At 35.7% G+C, this 18,437-nt stretch overlaps 1 protein-coding gene across 2 annotated transcripts in view; it reads left to right on the plus strand.

Moving 5' to 3' along the window:
* Window positions 1-2,881: 2,881 nt before the first annotated feature.
* Window positions 2,882-18,437, plus strand: part of LOC150091755 (endoplasmic reticulum disulfide reductase DNAJC10-like) — a 156,357-nt gene continuing 140,801 nt past the window's right edge. The window contains exons 1-3 of one of the 2 annotated variants that reach the window (XM_090385579.1): window positions 2,882-3,013; window positions 10,148-10,436; window positions 15,369-15,543. In XM_090385579.1, the coding sequence (XP_090241705.1) occupies window positions 10,269-10,436; window positions 15,369-15,543 (343 nt within the window). In that variant the 5' untranslated portion in view covers window positions 2,882-3,013; window positions 10,148-10,268. Of the gene's footprint in view, window positions 3,014-3,266; window positions 3,308-10,147; window positions 10,437-15,368; window positions 15,544-18,437 lie in introns of those variants that run through there. The other variant, XM_090385580.1, reaches the window with a different exon arrangement.

The following is an 18,437-nucleotide window of genomic DNA, read 5'->3' on the forward strand; positions in this document are numbered from 1 at the left end:
ATCCGGGATGCTTTCCTAAAACGCGAAAACTTGGTGTCAGTGTTCTTTGACATGGAGAAGGCGTATGACACAACTTGGAGATTTGCATAGCCTTGGTCTTAGAGGGCATCTCCCCATTTTTATTAAAAACTTTTTAGCCAATCGATCTTTTCAAGTTCATGTGGGATCCTCACTCTCTCGTCTCTTCTGCCAAGAGGAGGGAGTACCACAAGGATCAGTATTAAGTGTCACGCTTTTCGCCATCAAAATAAATTCTATCACAGAACAGCTTCCGCCAACTGTAAACAGCGCCCTCTATGTCGATGACTTTAGCATATTTTGTCAGTCATGCAACATGAGGGTTATTGAAACACAACTGCAAAAGCCATCAATCGCTTCAGGTTCTCACCGGAGAAGACCTTTTGCGTACACTTTTGTTGTAAGCGTAATCTTCATCCAGAACCTGAATTAAGGCTCGGAAAAAATGCTATTCCAGTAGAGTCAGACACAAAATTCTTGGGACTTGTGTTTGATAAAAAGTTGACCTCTCTAGAACATATTCGTCAACTTCGTACAAAGTGCACGTGGGGACTAAATATTCTTTGCTCTCTCTCTCCTCTATGCGTTTGGGAGCAGATAGGTGCACCCTACTACGTATTTATCGTGCACTTGTACGATCCAAATTAGACTATGGGGCCCAGGTATACTCCTCAGCCAGAGACAGTGTCCTTCGATGGATGGATCCTGTCCACCATCAGGCTATCCGTATCGCTACTGGAGCATTTCGAACATCTCCTTTCCAGAGCTTATACGTCGAAGCAAACGAACCACCGTTATCCCTTCTTTAAACTATGCTTTAAAGTTGAAATCCCTGCCAGACCATCCTACGTAGACATCTGTTTTTGAGCCACGTTGGGAAAACTTGTACAATATCCGTCAGACTGCCAACAATTGGTATTCGTGTCCAAGAGCTACTCAGAGAGTTTAACATCATGGTAGACAAGGTTGCACAAACACCAAAAGAAACTCTTCCACCCTGGCATGCTCATACCCCATCGTGCGACTTTTTCCTTAAGAAATGGATAAAGTCTGAGACTCCATCATCTGTCTACCAGCAGCTATATCCTGCACACCGAGCTGAGCACTGTAACTTCCTTCCAGTTTACACAGACGGCTCGAAGTCTGAATTGTGCGTAGGATCTGCTGTTGTCTTTCCGGACACTACAATATCTCAGCAGATTCTTCCTGGATCCAGCATATACACTGCAGAGATGCATGCTATAGAGTTAGCCTTGGATCACATTCGAACTTGTCAGTGGCAAAGGTCAATAATATATTCTGATTCTTTGAGTGTATTACAGGCTTTATTATCTTTGAGACACAACTCTCATCCAGTTCTCTGTCGGGTTCAGCAGAAGATACATTCTCTTCATGAATACAAGTTTGATATCCCCTTCTGCTGGATTCCTAGCCACATTGGGATAAGGGGAAATGATTTGGCTGACACTGCAGCCAAATTAGCAGCTCCCACTAATAATCGCTGCCTGTCAGTCCTCTATACAGACTACAGGCAAATAATACGCAACAAGATATATTCCCAATGGCAAGAACTAAGGCATAGAGAGAGAACAAATAAATTATACCAGATAAAGCCTGTAATAGAAACATGGCAGTTCAGTCTGCGCAGGAATCGGAGGGAGGAAATTGTTCTTGCTCGACTCCGCATAGGACACAGTCATCTGACACATTCGTTTCTGCTGAGGGCAGATGACCTCATATGTGCGAGTCTTGCGACATCATTTTATCAATAAAGCATATTTTAATAGATTGCGTTAATTTTACCCATGTTCGCAATATATATTTTACCGCTTTTACTCATCCAACTGAGCCTTATACACTCAGTCAGATTTTATCAAACGACCACGTGCCAGCAGTTTTTAAGTTTTTACAAGCTATTAATATATACACACACACACATATATAAACTGGATAATTTACCTTTAAACTTATACTGCCTTATATATATATATATACATAACCATTTGACGAGATAACCTTTAAAGGTTACCAGAATTTATATTTGTTGATATTTTAATCTTTTCTTGGCGCAGTATAACCGTAGCCGTTTTTGCGCTAATAAAATCAAAATCAATCAATCAATCGTTCCAGCTATATCGGAAAGCCATCAGTTCCTGCAAATATCACTGGTCCTTAAAATAAAAGATTGTATGGAAGCTAAATCGGTTTCTGAGAATATCGGATGTCGAGGCCCCACTGTACATCTATTATTTGTGTAGAACTACATGTTCGCAGTCTAACTTGTATTTGTGACGGCTGATAAATCTGTAATAACTCACGAGGAAAACAATACTCCCTTCCCTTGAGATGGCTAGCTATGGCGTCCATTGAAGAGCACTTTAGAAATTCCTCTTCTAAAGGGGAAGATGTAGGGAATCAAACCCAAACATTTCCAAACGCCTCACAAGTGAAAAAACCACTATCTTGTCACGGAGGATTTTTCTTTTTCTTATAGCCTTTATGATGCACCATACAATATATTTAACCAACCTTTTCCACAATTTGATATTCATTCTTCCAGTAAATATCTGTTTTCTCTTTTCAAACGGTATGACTATAAATGTGCCTAAGTCAATTTTTAAAAAACCTGGTCGTCATTCCCCCCCCCCCGTCCATTTACGATGATACCTGGATACAAAATGTTAAACAGTACCTTGACCATTGCAATTTTGCTTCTAATTTCTTGACTGCTTCTCCCATCACTTGTTTGCAGACAGACCCACACACTGGAAAATTCAGCTTGAAATGTGTACGGCTATATGATTGACACGTGCTGCTTAGTGAGTGGCGCTGGTCTTTTGGTTGACTTGAGTGGTGTATTCGTTTTCCGGAACATGCATAGGAGGCAACGTTGAAGCTTTGTCAGTTTGACATTTGTGTACAGTTTTCTATTAAATGATTGTCTTGTCAGTTAATGATAAACTTCAGCAGTAATATGCACATTTAGTTGTGGGAAGTAAGTTGGGTATTTAATTAAGAACTTTTATTTGATTTCATAAATTCACATTCAGACTACCATCTGATGTGCCGGGTTCCTTTGGATCATATATCTTTTTTTTGATTTGGTAGGTATATTTTCATTGCAGATTTGTTTGCATGAGGTTCATTATTTAATAAATGGCTTGAATTTTCCTCTTATTAACTTAAAAAGAACATGAGGTGGTTGAATTTGACGCACCGTCACTTGCAGAGAGATTAGTATCTGTAAAGAACTACAAGTTTCCTTTTAAAGAACTGCTCCGACCACACGGTATAAGAAACTTTGTGATTTTTTTTTTTTTTTTTTTTTATCATAATCGCCGCAGAGAGTAATATTCGAGTTTTCGGATTTTTTTTTTAATTTAAAATTGTTTGTAGTTTGAATATAAATAAACTTTAAGTGACCATGTTAGGATGAATTTTTGTTCAGTTAAGTAGTTGGTTGTTTAAGTTTCATCAGCAGTCGCACTCTCATTTGTAATGTGTGTGAGCGCGCACACATTTTAGCTGATGTCCTTATTGACATATGAATACCCACACATGCACACGAACATTAAATTGTGTAAAAGTTAGCTTTTGATAGATTTCATTATTTTATAAAGGGTTGAACTAAAAACTGTAGGATGATAATTGGATGACAAGGGTTTTGCCCCCCCCCCATTTTAAGAACAAATGAATGTGAGTGCATTTCCATTACCACAAGAAAATGCTAGTGAAATAAGCGATTTGAAGTGTAAGAAAAGAACAATGCAATATAGATATAAGCTGGAGCACCGGTTTCAGGAAAAGTCTGAGAAATAGCTAGGACCAGTTGACTTATTTATATAAACCCCAGAGGTTCACATCTGGTTAGTATGGGCTTGGCACACCCAGGGTGCTGAGCTGCTGGATATCATCATTCTTCTCTTTCTTGGTAATTCCCTTCTACTCTCTCTCTCTCCCCGGGTAATTCAGAAATTCTTTTTTTGGCTGGTGCAGCATAAGGCTTCCTTGCACCATATGGCTAATAATTAATTAATTAATTAAAAGGATAGGATATAAATACGGCAAACTATCTCAGATTAGAGAGTTGAAACTGTAACTGCATTGCATTTAATATTGCCTTTTTCTATCATAAACACTCACAAGCATAAATATTAGCACATGTTTTATGAAATGAAGTAATACTTGATGGCTGTGTGAAATAGTCAAAATGTGCTAATTTCACTTAAGTTCTTTTTTTATGATTTGGTTCTTTTTTATGCAAGTAAATAATGGAAAAATTATAGTTGCCTTCTTTTGGTATTAGGGTAAAATGAACTGAGAAAGCACACCTTATGTAGCATTAAAATTAAAAAATATTAAATATAATCCATGCATATTTTCTATTTTTTTGCCTATTTCATTTAAATATTTATCTGATCTTCTTATGTTTATATTAGCTTTCCAGTTACTCAGAGGCATACTTTCTTTGAGCTATTTTTAAAAATCCATTCTTAATTTAAAACTTTTATCACTTGTGTTTAAGAAAGAAACAAGTTTTCTGTAATGTTTAGCATATTTAATCCTTTTAGTTACCTTTAAATACCTTATTAATTGAGTGGATTGCAGAGTGAGGCCAAATACACTTGAATTATGGAATACCTTTTAAAGCAAAAATCAAAGAGGCCATTAATGCATACATACCATTAAGAAAATATTGCAGGAGGAGGATGTCAAAATGGATGAATGCAGAGCTGGCCACACACATAGAGCATGAAAAGATAGCATGGGACAGTTTCATATGTCCCATGTTATATTTAAAGAGCAATGAAAAGTTGATTTATAATAGTACTGCAGATAAGATTAGAGAGGCCAAGGCTGTGTATGAGAAAGCAAGGAATTTTTCATGTATGTGAATAAAAGGAAGAAAAAGGTGAACCAGATCGGACCCTTGTGTACTGGGTGTGGGAAAGTCTTAGACAACCCAGCTGATGTTGAGGATGAATTGAATAGGTACTTTGCATCTATCTTTACTGAAGAAAGACCTGTCATGCAGAGAAGAGGCTGTGCAAGCGAGGCAGAGGCATATGAAATTAGTGATTTCCAAATTACAAATGACTGTTTATTAGAAAAACTTTTGAGCATAAAGGCAAGTAAGGTTCCTGGAATTGATGGCATATACCCAGTAATTTTGAGGGAGGCCGCCAAGGAGTGTATTGAGTGCACTGAAGTTAATTTTGAGAGCATCCTTTGACTCGGGAGAGATTCCTTTGGATTGGAAAAGTGCCAATGTATCACCAGTACAAATAGTTTGTAGTTACCAACTTCACTAACGGTGAAATTGGTAACTACAGACCAGTTAGTCTGACTTCATTTGTAGAAAAAATCTTAGACGCAGTGATTCAGAATGCAATCTAGGGACATTTAGATAGATATGGCATTCTGGTTTTTTTAAGGGAAGATCATATTTTACTAACTTAGTAAGCTGTTTTGATGCAGTTACTCATGAGTGGGATGTAGGGAACAATTTTGGCATAGTTTATTTGGATTTTAGTAAGGAATTTGACTCAGTCTCTCATGGGAGTTTATTGTATATGCAGGAACATGTTGGGATTACTGGAAAGTTCTAAGGTGTATTGCTGGGTGGCTGCAGGGCAGAAGGCAGAGGGTTATAATTAATGGATATTCTTTAGAAGTTAGAAGTGTGGCTCTCCCAAGGATTGGTTGTTGTCCTGTTCTTATTCTTGTCCATTATCCTGTAGAGATATGGAGGTCATAATCCCACTATATAAGGCAATTGTAAGACCATATTTGGAATACTGTGTTCAAGTATGGATGCCTCATCTCAAAAAGGACATTGAGCTTCTTGAAAGAGTCCATAGAGGGGCAACTGGCATGGTGAGACTGGCAAAATAAAATTCTGAGAGGGGTTAATAAAATGAGTGAGGGTGGAATTTTCACTGTTATAGAGAATTCCAGAATTCAGGGGCATACATTCAAATTACAGGGGAAGAGGCTTAGACTAGATTGTAGGAAGTTTTTTTTTTTTTTTTTTTTTATAGCCAGCAAGTTTTTGATTGCTGGAACAGGTTGCCTTCACTGGTAGTTGAAGCTGACAGTTTGAATAAATTCAAAGGTCAACTGAATAGTTAACTATGTGAGGAGGGAAGAAAATAATTTGTATTTTCTTATCTAGTTGTGTTTTCTGTTTTTTTTTTAAATCCTGGCTAATGCAGCAAACGCCTGTGGCTTCCTTGCACTATACAGATATTACTATTAGTACTTTTACTTTACTATTAAGTCACCACAAAGTTGTGTGGGGGTCCAGAAATTCATGAGTCTTTCTATAGACCTTTGAGCCCATTAAATAGTTTTACTATTGGTTGTCAGGCCTGTCTATTACTGAATATCAAAACTATATTGGATGATGAGTCTTTTAGCACTGGCCCAATGGTATTACATCAGCAGTGTCTGCCATTGTTGTGTAGCTTCCCTGTTGAGAGCACCGGTATATATTAAGAAAAAATGTCTGCTTTTTAATACAATTAGGCGAATATGTAAATTGTTTAGCTCTGATTCTAAATCTGTAATTGATTTTACTTTATCACAATTCTCCCCCCCCCAAAAAAAAACATAGTGATAGGTATAATTATCAGTTCTAATTTTTGTATATTAAGAGTATTAAGAACAAATAGTGATTTCACTAAATCAATACTTTATTTAGTGATTTGACAATATTTTTTTGCACATGAATGAATTTTTGCTTTTGAAAAACTTTTGTGTTCATCACACAAATTCCTTTTGAAACCGACAGTAGCTTACCATTGTTTCCTCAGTTCTTTTATCCTAGAATCTTTTATTTCATAGTCTTGATGTCTTGGTCAAACTTTTCATCATTCTTGTCACTCATTATGTCCAAGATTCTGTGGAAGGTATTCAGGATGGCTGTGCAGAAGATGAACTTGCATATTCATGTTGCAGTCTAGTTTTTTGAAACTGGTAAGCATGTTGACAATCTTCTTGTAGTCCTTTGATTTCTAAATGCTTAAAGTTTTTTGTGACATTCTTGAAAGCTAGTCAAACTTTCACTTCTTTCTGAGACAAAAGTTGCAAAATAGTGATTATACAGCAACTTTTCATGGATTTGCGGTCAATTGAAAATGCCAGCATGGAGTTTATAATCACTTACCTTGAGAAATTTTGAAATGCTTACCAAAATTAGCCTCCCTCTTTTTCTGTGGTCTTAACAGATTGTTTCATTAGGCTCAGTTTTATATATAGCAATTGTGGAAGCACTTGTCTCAGAGAGACACTTGACTTGATGAAATTCTTTAGCCTTGTTTTCCATTTGCATAGAAAGCAAGGGAATTTTCTGTATGCTGACTGTTTACAAGAAGTATGGGTAGTACCTTCAAATCATCCTGAACTATCCACTTATGATCAAATTATTTCACTTGTTATAATAAGTTCAGTCTGTCATAAATTATTAAGTGTTTGGAATAGGAACCAGAATTTAATAATTTCCTGTTGTTTAGTAGAACTCCTTTTAAGTTCATTTTCAAACTGTCATTGAAGAATCTCCATTCCAGTGAATTGTGTATAACACCCAGTGTGTTAAATGATTCAGTTAACACACTGGGCATTATGTACAGTGCATGTTAATTGAATCATTTATTACATATAACAAGAGTTCCCAACCTTAGATTAGAATGGCATGAATTCTTTTTCTGTACCTATACCACAAAAATTAAGTGCTAGGTACCAAAAAATATTCTTTTCATCCAATCTGGAACCCTAAGAGCTAGTCTGAATTCTTTGGTTTATCTAAGTTCCTTATTAGATGATTCGTTTCAACTTACCTAAAGTGTTGTGGCATCTTTGACACCCTTCATCTCCATGATTATTTTTAAATTCACTATGCTGCTCACTTGAGAATAATCAGGCTGTGGGGCATAGGATGAACAGCTGATAGAAGATTTGAATATTGTATTGCATCTTTGTCCTTGGTGCAGTGTTCTGTATATTGCATATGGGAAAATTACTATTCAGTGTGTGGTCTCTGTGCTTGCACCACACCAAATATGCAAAGGATTTTCTTCTTCCATTAACCAATTGCCATGCATTTTTCAACACATGGATGGCATATATGATGTAGGTCCTATGATTTGTCTTGATTACCAGTCCTAACACCACAATAAGCATAAGCTTTTATATAAAAGTTAGCAATAAAAATCTTTGCTTCTGATTTTGTGCAGTAAAATTTCCATGTGTATAGTAGGAATGAGGATTGTTGTTGATACATTGACAACAGTCTTATCTGAAAAAAAGTTATTAATAATTATTATACTAAGTATATTAATAATGAATTAACAATTAAAACACAGCGCTTCCATTCACAGAAAATACAATTTGTGATACATTTTGTATATTAGTTGAGTGCACTGTGGCAAAAGAATGAATACAAATATCAGCAATAATGGATTTTTTGAAAACTGATATGTAAATAAAATCAATCTCACCAAGTAGAGAATAAAACTGGGCTTATATTTTCCAGTGAGCAAAATTGTATATACCAGTGTAAAAATGACTCTTCAGAGTTTTATAGGTTGTTGCCTTAGTACAAAATGTATGTGGAATAAAGTGATTGAATTTTTAGCTTACAGTGAAGTTTGAGTTTGTATATCTAAATATAACTTTCTTTTCAGTATACCTTTATTAGGTTAAACATAATACATTTTTTATATTAGGAAATTCATTTTGAATTACACTGTATATACATTATGGACAAAGCCTGAAGCACTTTGCTGTCTGACTTGAATCAATGGTTTGTGATAGACATTTCCCCCCCCCACCTGCTTCTGTGCCCACAGCTTCAGTACTGGACACATCATCAAAAAATTACATTCTAATAATTCTATCAGAAGTAAGCAGACAAAATGCATCATTGCTAGCCATCAAAATGCTAAATGTATGTGTGCTAATGCATGTTGACTAGAATGAATACAAAGACCAGTGCAGCTGATGTTTGCAGCACATAAAGAAATTTACTTTATATCACAAATATAATCGTTTAAGTTGCTTATATGTAATTTTTTTAATATAATTGTTAGCTATACACTGTTATCATTCTTTGTATACCTATCCCTGGCAAAGCTTTGTGTAGCTCTTATCTTGAGGTGTACATGCACAAAAATTAGTACCGATCATTATCTGTTTATTTTATGCTATGAACTCTTATTCTTGATGTTAAGCTTTCTTGTTTATATCTGTCATTTACAGGGTGATTATAAAATTCACAATCTTTGGAATAGATATAATTGGTGGACATAATGTATGGACATAAGAGTAAAAAAATACAACAAACCTCTAGACTTGTGGGGTTTTATTTGCAAGCAAAATAAATGCATGCTGATTGTCATCACTATTGGCTTTGCAATGATCACTAATGACAAAATGTGGTAAAGATCCACACACCACTTTGATGTGGTACTTTTGTTCACCAGTAACCTGTAGTTGAGTTACAATATGAGCTGCTGTATAATATATATTGGCCAAAATTTTTGCTGCCTCACATCATATGTCTCTTTCAAACCTACAAGGGTAAATGGATTGTCATGGTTTTATCTTTGCTTTCAGGTATTGTTTCCAAAACAAAAAGTCACATGATATAAGATTTGGCAATCGGGAAGCCTGTGTAAATGTTGCTGATAAGTCAGTCATAACCAGACACGGAGAGAAGAAAGTCTGATGTTAAAAGGTCCTTCACAATGGTCACTTTGTTTAGGACATTGTTTTTGCTGGTATAGCTTAATAAAGTCCTTTAAGAGCTGCAGACACCAGGCACCTGTCATCATGCATGTCTGTATCACCAGCCCTATCCTCTGGATTTTGTCTAATGTTGCTAGACATTTCACAAACAAGACAGATCATTAAGTGTTTGCTTTTAGACTCTGTCCATAACTTATGTCAAGGATGTCTTTTAAGTTCTGTGGACATGATTACATAGTTCTTTATATCTTGTTTTTATTAATGTAAATTTAATGTAAATTTTTGCTGTACTGAAACAATATTTTAATAATTTCTGTATTATATTAATGCATTAAATATGCTTAAAAAATTAAATTTGTTTTTATTACTTTATTTCATATAGTTTTTCCATTTGTCAAAGGAAAGGAGCACATTTGAGATCTAGCCATGGTTTTGATGTCATCCTCTGTTTTATTGATATTCAAGGTCATGAAGTATATTTAACTAGCCATTATAATTTTAGAATGATTTATACTGCCAAGACTGGTATATTGTTTTTACTTCTTTTGAACATACTTGCTAGTGCTGAGGATTATTATGAGCTTCTGGGTGTTGGAAAGGATGCTGATAATAGAGAAATTCGACGGGCATTCAAAAAGTTGGCATTAAAATTGCATCCTGATAAAAATAAAGTAAGTGCTTGAATATTTTAATATATTACAACAAATAAATGTCTTATTTGACCTGAATTAATTGTAAATAGCTTAAGACAAGGGTGTGCTGGAGGGGGCTCACACGTGAGCCCCTTGTTAAAAAAAAAAAAATGGCGTCTCCGTAGCCAGGTGGGAAGGAGCAGCAGTGCGTAGCACACGCTTCTTGATTAGACCAGGGTTCGAGCCCGTCACCACCAAATACGGAGGATGCGGAAAGGTCAGGGAATGACCACCGCATATTTCCGGAGCAATATGGCCTTAGTTGCTAATGCTCCTAAAAACCAAATAACAAACCCTTGTTAAAAAAAAATCAGATAAAATTTAGCATAATTTTTTTAATCGAAGATGATATCCTTAACCAAAATTCTTGAGCAAGCTCCTTGTTAATAAATCGGCTGTGCACCTCTGACTTAAGGCATATTATAAACTAAAGTAAATTTTGCTGTTCAATTTTTGAGTTTTTTTTTAATTTATACATAGATTATCTTTGCTTATGATTCTATCCTTTAATCCAGATAATTTAACAGATGGGCATAAATCAGTCAAGAGCTCAGATTAGAGAAAATTCAGACTTCAGTACATCAAGAAGACCTAGGATTCAGCAGGGTCCAAAAAATACTGTCACCACCCCTAAACCACAAAACTGAAATATAAAACTCATAGTTGTTTTTCATTATTGGATGAGCAAGCATATTTTCTTTGTAGTATATTTGAATAATCATTATTTACTGTTAAATGAATATTTCTAGCAGCAGAATCTAAAACTGAATTCTTAAAAAAAAAAAAAAAAAAACAACTATATAGTTGCTAGTATTTTAATAATTGTCTGGTGCATCTCTCTCTACCCTTTTTTTCTTTAAATCCTTGCCTATCGATGGACTGCCAACTAATGGCTGCAGTGGTTATTTCTCATTTTGGTGTAACATAATAAAACACACCATTATACACCGGCCAGCCAGCAGGTAGTGTATTATTGTATAAACTAGTGTTAATGCTCATTACATTATGTCAAAAAATATGTAACTTTTTTTTTTTTTTTTTTTTTTTTTAAAGAAAACAGTTAAGAATAGTAATGTCATTCCAAAGGATTTTTGTTAAGTTGAAGTTCCTATTTGGGGAGAACTGAGGTAGAGTAGAGTGATAGCTATTAGGGGTTGGCCTCTCTCCTTGGCTTCTCCAAGGTGCTCTGTTTTAGCAGAGCACCTTAGAGAAGAGGGGGTGAGAGGAACCAGAGTTGCTGGCTTCATATTGGTTGTGCTGATGTTGTCTAGGTCTAATGCTTCTACTTCTAGAAGATGAATTTATATACTGATGCTGTCTATGGGATGAACTGGGTGAGTTATTTTGTATTTTTGGGATTGAACTGTTGCTAGTTGTGCTAGTTCTGGAGATCCTAGCAGGTCACTTAGAGATTTTGTGTTTGTTGATAATGTTATCCATGTTGGTTGGGGAATGAGAATGGTCCACCTTTCCTTGCGAAAAGTTGCTCTGTATATGAAAAACAGTCTTTTCCTTTATGTTAACAAATAATATTGAGTATTTCTGGGATAGCCAGGTTGAAACCATGGTCCTCTGTGATTATAAAACTTACCAAAATTAGAGTTATATGTAGCCTACATTTATAGTGTGAAGAAATGATGAACATTGGACCTTAAAATTTGTTTTAAATTCCTATTCCCCAAAATGAATTATTTTTATATATATATTTTTTTTTATTTGCTGTGCATGTTTGATGCTATTGCCGATGCCGACCGGGCTAGCCGGGTAGGTAAAGTGCCTGCCTGGCAACCCAAAGGTTGCGGGTTCGAATCCCACCTCAGGCTTGGATCAGAGTAAATGCAAAAACCTTTGGGAGGTGCAGTATGGCCACAGAAGCTGATGCGCCAACAACTAACAAAGTAAAAAAAAAAAAAAAGCTATTGCCAATCTTTGAGAAATATGGTATTAGGTTGTTCTGAGGATCCTGAATCAGGAGAAGGGAGGGGGGGACCTAAATTCTTTAACAACTCTGTTAATACATTTAGCACAGAATTGGAGGGTGTAGTTGCTTTTTATGGTTGGAAGTTCTCAGGAGAGCATACTCTGAGAGCTCTTTGGATGATTGCAATGATTGTAGATTTTGCAGAGATAGGGTATTGAAAAAGTTGTTTTTTTAGGAGAGGAGAGGAGAGTACCACACAATGTTCTGTAAGCCAGTGACTTTAAAATGTTAAGAGATGGTTATTTGGACATGTAGAAATGGTAGTGTTCTCCCAGTTTGTTTACATGGTAAATTTAAAGTTGTTATGGGTATGTTCATAACAACACTAAATTTACAATGAAGTTGATTTAAAGTGATTTGAAATCAACTTCATAATCAACATAATTGAAATCAACAAGTCCAGAAGTCTGTTTGATTGAATTTGTTGCTTAGTAATGTTTGTGTGGTGACTCATTTACTGTGTATATAATTTCTAACTCAGCTTGCTCAATTGTATCTAACTTAGTGTTCTTATCTCTACCCAATTTAACCTTCTGTTTCATGCTAATCAAACATTTTAGAAACAGTCTGGTATATAATCTCCTTATCATGCATGAATTTGTGATAATTAGGGTGAATTTATACATTTGCAGAATTACTGCCACAAAGCTCATTATAATAATATCACTGCTGGTTATTATTATAATGAAATTTGTACATATAGAAATGTTAATAAAAGCTTGTTTATGTTTATAGGGAGTAGTTCATAAAATGAACATATAAAAAAAAAAAAAAAACCCTGCAATGGCTGCATTTGTGAATACTATTGGAAAAGCTTTTAATTAAAAATATAACTGTAATGGCAGTTGTTTTTTATAGAAGATAAATTTTTTTAAAGAAATGATAAATTTTCTTTCAGATTTAGAAAGTAGACTGTGATGAATAAAAACTGGAAATTTTATTATCCATTTATTGTAGGAATGTTCAGTTGATATGTTCCAGGAAACATCAGCCTATAGATGCCAAAGCAAAGTACTGTGCATACAGTACAAAGTATATGGTCTCCTTCCAGTATACCTTGAGTAGTAGTAATTTAACTACTACTATTCAAGGTAGTAGTAGTTAAATTACTGGCATTTCAAAGTAACAGAATAAAGGTAAAAAGGTAAACTGCAGCCATTATCAATCCACTGCAAAATGGAAACCTCCTTAAAAAATTCATATTGAGGGAATGGGCCATAATCTGCCACGCTGGTCCAATGCAGGTTGGCAGATCGACTGTATTTAGCAGTCAGGGGCTTGATCCCTGGTCTACTCAAAGACTGTATGCTACTGCACTCCTGCTCCTGATCACTCGGCTATGGAGGCACATTGTGAAATTTTTAATGTGTTGTAATTAGTATATAAATATTACAGCAATGTGTAAGTTTCTCTTGTGAATATTTATTCACAAAATTTTGCAATAAAACTTGATTGGAATGTATTTTTCATATCAGTATATAACTTTTCCACACTCAAAAGTCAAAATCCACTCTCCACAATGGTGAATGGTGCCTACTATCCAGGCTAGCTACATACAAGCAGTGATCCACACTATCTAAAAAATAGGTACTAAAAGATAACTTAGTTCATATTAGTTCAAATAGGAGTCACTGTAGTTCATTTCTGATGTGCTGTAATTTTGTGTTACAAATATTAAAAATTTGTAATTTAAGCATTGCATTTTATTTTATTTATTTTTTTTTTTTTTGTCTTTTTCTTTGTAGAAGTACTTATTTGATGATAAGGAGTGGAGGGGTTAGACTGCTTACAATTGATTTTTGACCAGTTGTCAATGTTGAATAAAAACTAAGCTAGGATTTAGTCCATCAGAAATCTCAGTTGACTATGATTTTACTAATCGGTACAGCTGAAATGAATATTTAGTATTATTTTTATTTTCTAAAATAAAATAGTGACATGAAGAAGAAGTGGATTTCTTCTAGCAGAAATCCACTACTGGAAAACTTTGCTGTAGATTTGACACGATTTCTTGTGTGACTTAGCTTTCGTTGCTTTCACTAATCATGACTGGCACTGGGTGTCTCCCATTTCAGACTCATAACAAGAATGTCACTACGAAAAACTTAATAGTAATCTCGCTTGGATGATTGGTTGTGCAATGGACGTTAGTTGCCATTGGCTTTTACTAATGACGATTGAAAACTCAGCATACACAAAAATTAACTATAAAAAAAAAAACGAAACAACTGAACTCTATATCAAGGTAAGGGCCCATTATCCCAAGAATTAAGGAATTTACTTAGAGAACTGGTTCCAGTGACTCACTAATTTCTTACTTCTTAACCCAACCTAACTTTAAATAAAACTGTTACATCTTAGTTGTTAGTTTAGGAAAATGTGGATAAGCTAATAAAATTATTTCTAATTTTTATTTAAGTATTTAAGAGAAGACACTGCACTCGTGAAACTATCAGGTGCCATTGTTTGCCATTTTCTCTGCCTGCATTATGATGTCAATGAAAATGCTAATGAGTGAATGACATGCTATACCTCATTGTTTCTGAATACAATCCATACAGAACCTCCTTGTGGTTGACCAGGAGATAGTTTTACACTCATGATCCAGAAATTGCTTATTGGTATATTACAATGATTTCAAACCTTTCTTTTGTTTACCCAAATCTTGTACACATGCAAATATATATGGACTTAAATAAATTTGATGTGTCATAGGAAAATTTAGATAATTTATTTGAAATAAATACAGAACTAAATACTAGTTTTTTTGGTTTCTTTTTCCAAGTTATCAGTCATATAGATACTGTTAAAAAAAAAGTAAACTAATTAAATTAAATTAAAAAGGGAACTATTCTGTCTGCAATAAATCAAATTGAAGCATGTGAGTCCTCAAAATAACAAATTAACTGGTTTAAAAATTTGTTTTTAAGGATGATGAAAATGCACATGAGAAGTTTATTAAAGTAAATAAAGCATATGAGGTGCTTAAAGATGAAGAAACAAGAAAAAAATACGATCTTCATGGTGAGGAAGGCCTTAAAGATGATTTTGGTAAAGGATGGAGAGGGAATTACCATAGCTGGAATTATTATTATGAAAACTTTGGTGAGTTATTGAATTCCTTTCTGTTCCTACACACACACACACACACACACACATACATACATATAATAATAATAATATGAAATATACTTTTAGAGCATAATCACTTTTTAATTAATAAATAAATGGATTTTTGTATTAAGTAAAAATGAATGTAATAGTATTATGTAATAGTTTAAATAAATTGCAACTAATAGCTTTTTTTTTTTTTTTTTTATGTAAACCTCAAACATGAGAGGTATTAGAACCTATAGTATTTAGAACCATGCTTGGGTTGGAGGTTGAGAAGACGAAAGAAGATATTTGTTGACATTGGACTCGAACTCCTGTAGACTGTAATTTTCAGGAAATACGTATGAAGGAAGGTTGTTCCAGAAAACGGCAGTTGAATAAATAAACGAGGAAGATGAAAAGTTGGTTCTGTGAGTTTGAAGTTGTACAGTAAATGGATGTTGGCTGGCGGTGACACGTGTTTGGACTGTTTTGAAAGAGAGAGAGAGTGGGAATTATAGAAGCCAATTCAGAAGAACAGTGCCCATGGAAGTATCTGTAGAAGAGGCGTGCAGCAGAAACAATACGCCTCTTCTACAGATAAGAGGTGTGCAGCAGAAACAGTACGTCTATGAGACAGCGAGTGGAGAGACTCTGTTAGAGATGAATCATTAATTAACCTAACTGCCCTCTTCTGAATGGAATCAAGAGGCTTGAGAGAGGTTTTGAGGGTACCACCCCAGATGTGGGAACAATATTCCATGGCAGTGCGGATTTGTGATTTATACAGAGTGAGCAGCTGTTTGGAAGAAAAGTAATGCCAAGAGCGAAAGAGAAAACAAAATTTTTTAGATGCGGAGGAAGCAATATTTGTAATGTGCTTGTGCCAAGAGAGATTAGAAGTCAGGGTAATCCCCAAAAGTGATGTATCATTTTGCCTAGAAATCGGAGTGTCACTAAAGATAAGCATAGGAGCAGAAGAATCCTTTTTGCGAGATATAAGACAAGACTGAGTTTTAGAAGGGTTGAAATCAACTAAGTTGTCTTTGCCCCACTGGAGAATTACTTGAAGATCGGCATTTAAGGAATTGGTAGTAGATTTTCGAGAAGTTGAAGCTGATTGAGCAGGACAAGGTTTCTCAAAATGGAAAGTAGAGTGCGATGTGCTATCATCGGCAAAACTATGGATAGGATTTGCAGTCAATGGAAGAAGGTCATTAATATACAAGAGGAAAAGAGTGGGGGAAAGAGCTGAACCTTGGGGGACACTGGCTTTTTTTTTTGGTAGTTGTTGCACATCGGCTTCTGTGGCCATAATGCACCTCCCAAGGTTTTTGCAGTACTTTGATCCAAGCCCGAGGCAGGATTTTAACCCACGACCTTTGGGTTGCTAGGCAGGTACTTTACCTACCCGGCTAGCCCGGTCGGCAACACCGGCATTAGTGGACAAGTTAGAAGACAGAGAGCCATCTACCATCACCCACAGTGAGCGATCAAAGAGAAAGCTGGATAACCAATTACTAAAAACAGTTGGCAGACCATAAGATGGAAGCTTGTTTAGAAGACCTTTATGCCAAACACGATCGAAAGCCTTTGAGATGTCAAGAGCAACTACTTATGTTTCACCGACCGTTTCCATTGAATTAGTCCATAAATGGGTAACATAAGCCAGAATATCACCAGTGGATCGACACTGACGGAATCCATACTGGCGATTGTTGATCAGACGGAAGGTTTCTAGGTAGTTTAAAAGTTGGCAGTTAATTGATTTCTCCATTTACGTTAGAAAGAGTAGAAGTAATTGCAATGGGACGATAATTGGATGGGAGGGATTTGTCACCCTTTTTAGGAACTGGCTGGATATGAACAAATTTCCAAGCAGAAGGAAAAACACCTTTGGAATAAGGAGTAAGTTCAGGAGCACAGGTTTTGAGAACAAGTGGAGAAATACCATCAGGACTTGGAGCTTTCTTAGCATCAAGATTCGTCAAAATCCTTCTGACATCCTTTTGACGGAAGACCACAGGAGGCATTGAATGGAGTGTGTTGAGAATGGTGGGAGGTGTTTTACCAAGATCATTAATACGTGAGTTGGAAGAAAAATGGGATACTAGCAAGTCAGCTTTGTCCTTGGCTGAAGTGACAACAGAACTCAACTGCCCTAGCAGCCTTTCTGCACTGCTCAGAAAACTTCATATCTGACTGCACAATTACTCCCAGGTCTTTTTCATTTTCTACCACCTTAAGTGTAGTACCACACAGTTGGTACGTTTCTCTGGGGTTACTTCTCCCCATATGCAGTACTTTGCATTTGTCAAGGTTGAACTTCAGTTGCCACTTCTTAGCCCATCTGCCCAAATTATCTAGATCCTGTTGCAGTAGCATACTGCCATTACTGTCATTAACAACCCTGCCAACCTTTGTGTCATCTGCAAACTTCGACATTAAGCCTGATATACTTCATCAATATCATTGATAAATACACAAAACAACAGTGGACCCAACACCGAACCCTGTGGGACTCCACTAATAACATTAGTCCACGAAGAGCAGCACCCATTGATTACCACCCTCTGTCTTCTCCCACTTAACCATCCTTTTATCCATTGTAGCAACTTACCCTTAATACCATTCTGCTCCAATTTGTACAGTAGTCTTCCATGCGCAACAGTGTCAAAAGCTTTCCTGAAATCCAAGTATATGATATCAAAATTATTTTTTGCACCCAGTTCCTTTGTGACCACATCATAATAACCAATCAAATTTGTCAGACAAGACTTTCCCTTAACAAACCCATGCTGTGTTTGAATTATTGCTGCAGTCTTGTCTAGATGATCCTGGAATGCATCTTTAACCAGTGACTCCATTATTTTACCCGGAACAGAAGTTAAACTAACTGGTCTGTA

Source organism: Mastigoproctus giganteus, chromosome 1 (assembly GCF_048544385.1).
Source record: "Mastigoproctus giganteus isolate SK-2022 chromosome 1, ASM4854438v1, whole genome shotgun sequence".
Classification (NCBI taxonomy): Eukaryota; Metazoa; Arthropoda; class Arachnida; order Uropygi; family Thelyphonidae; genus Mastigoproctus; species Mastigoproctus giganteus.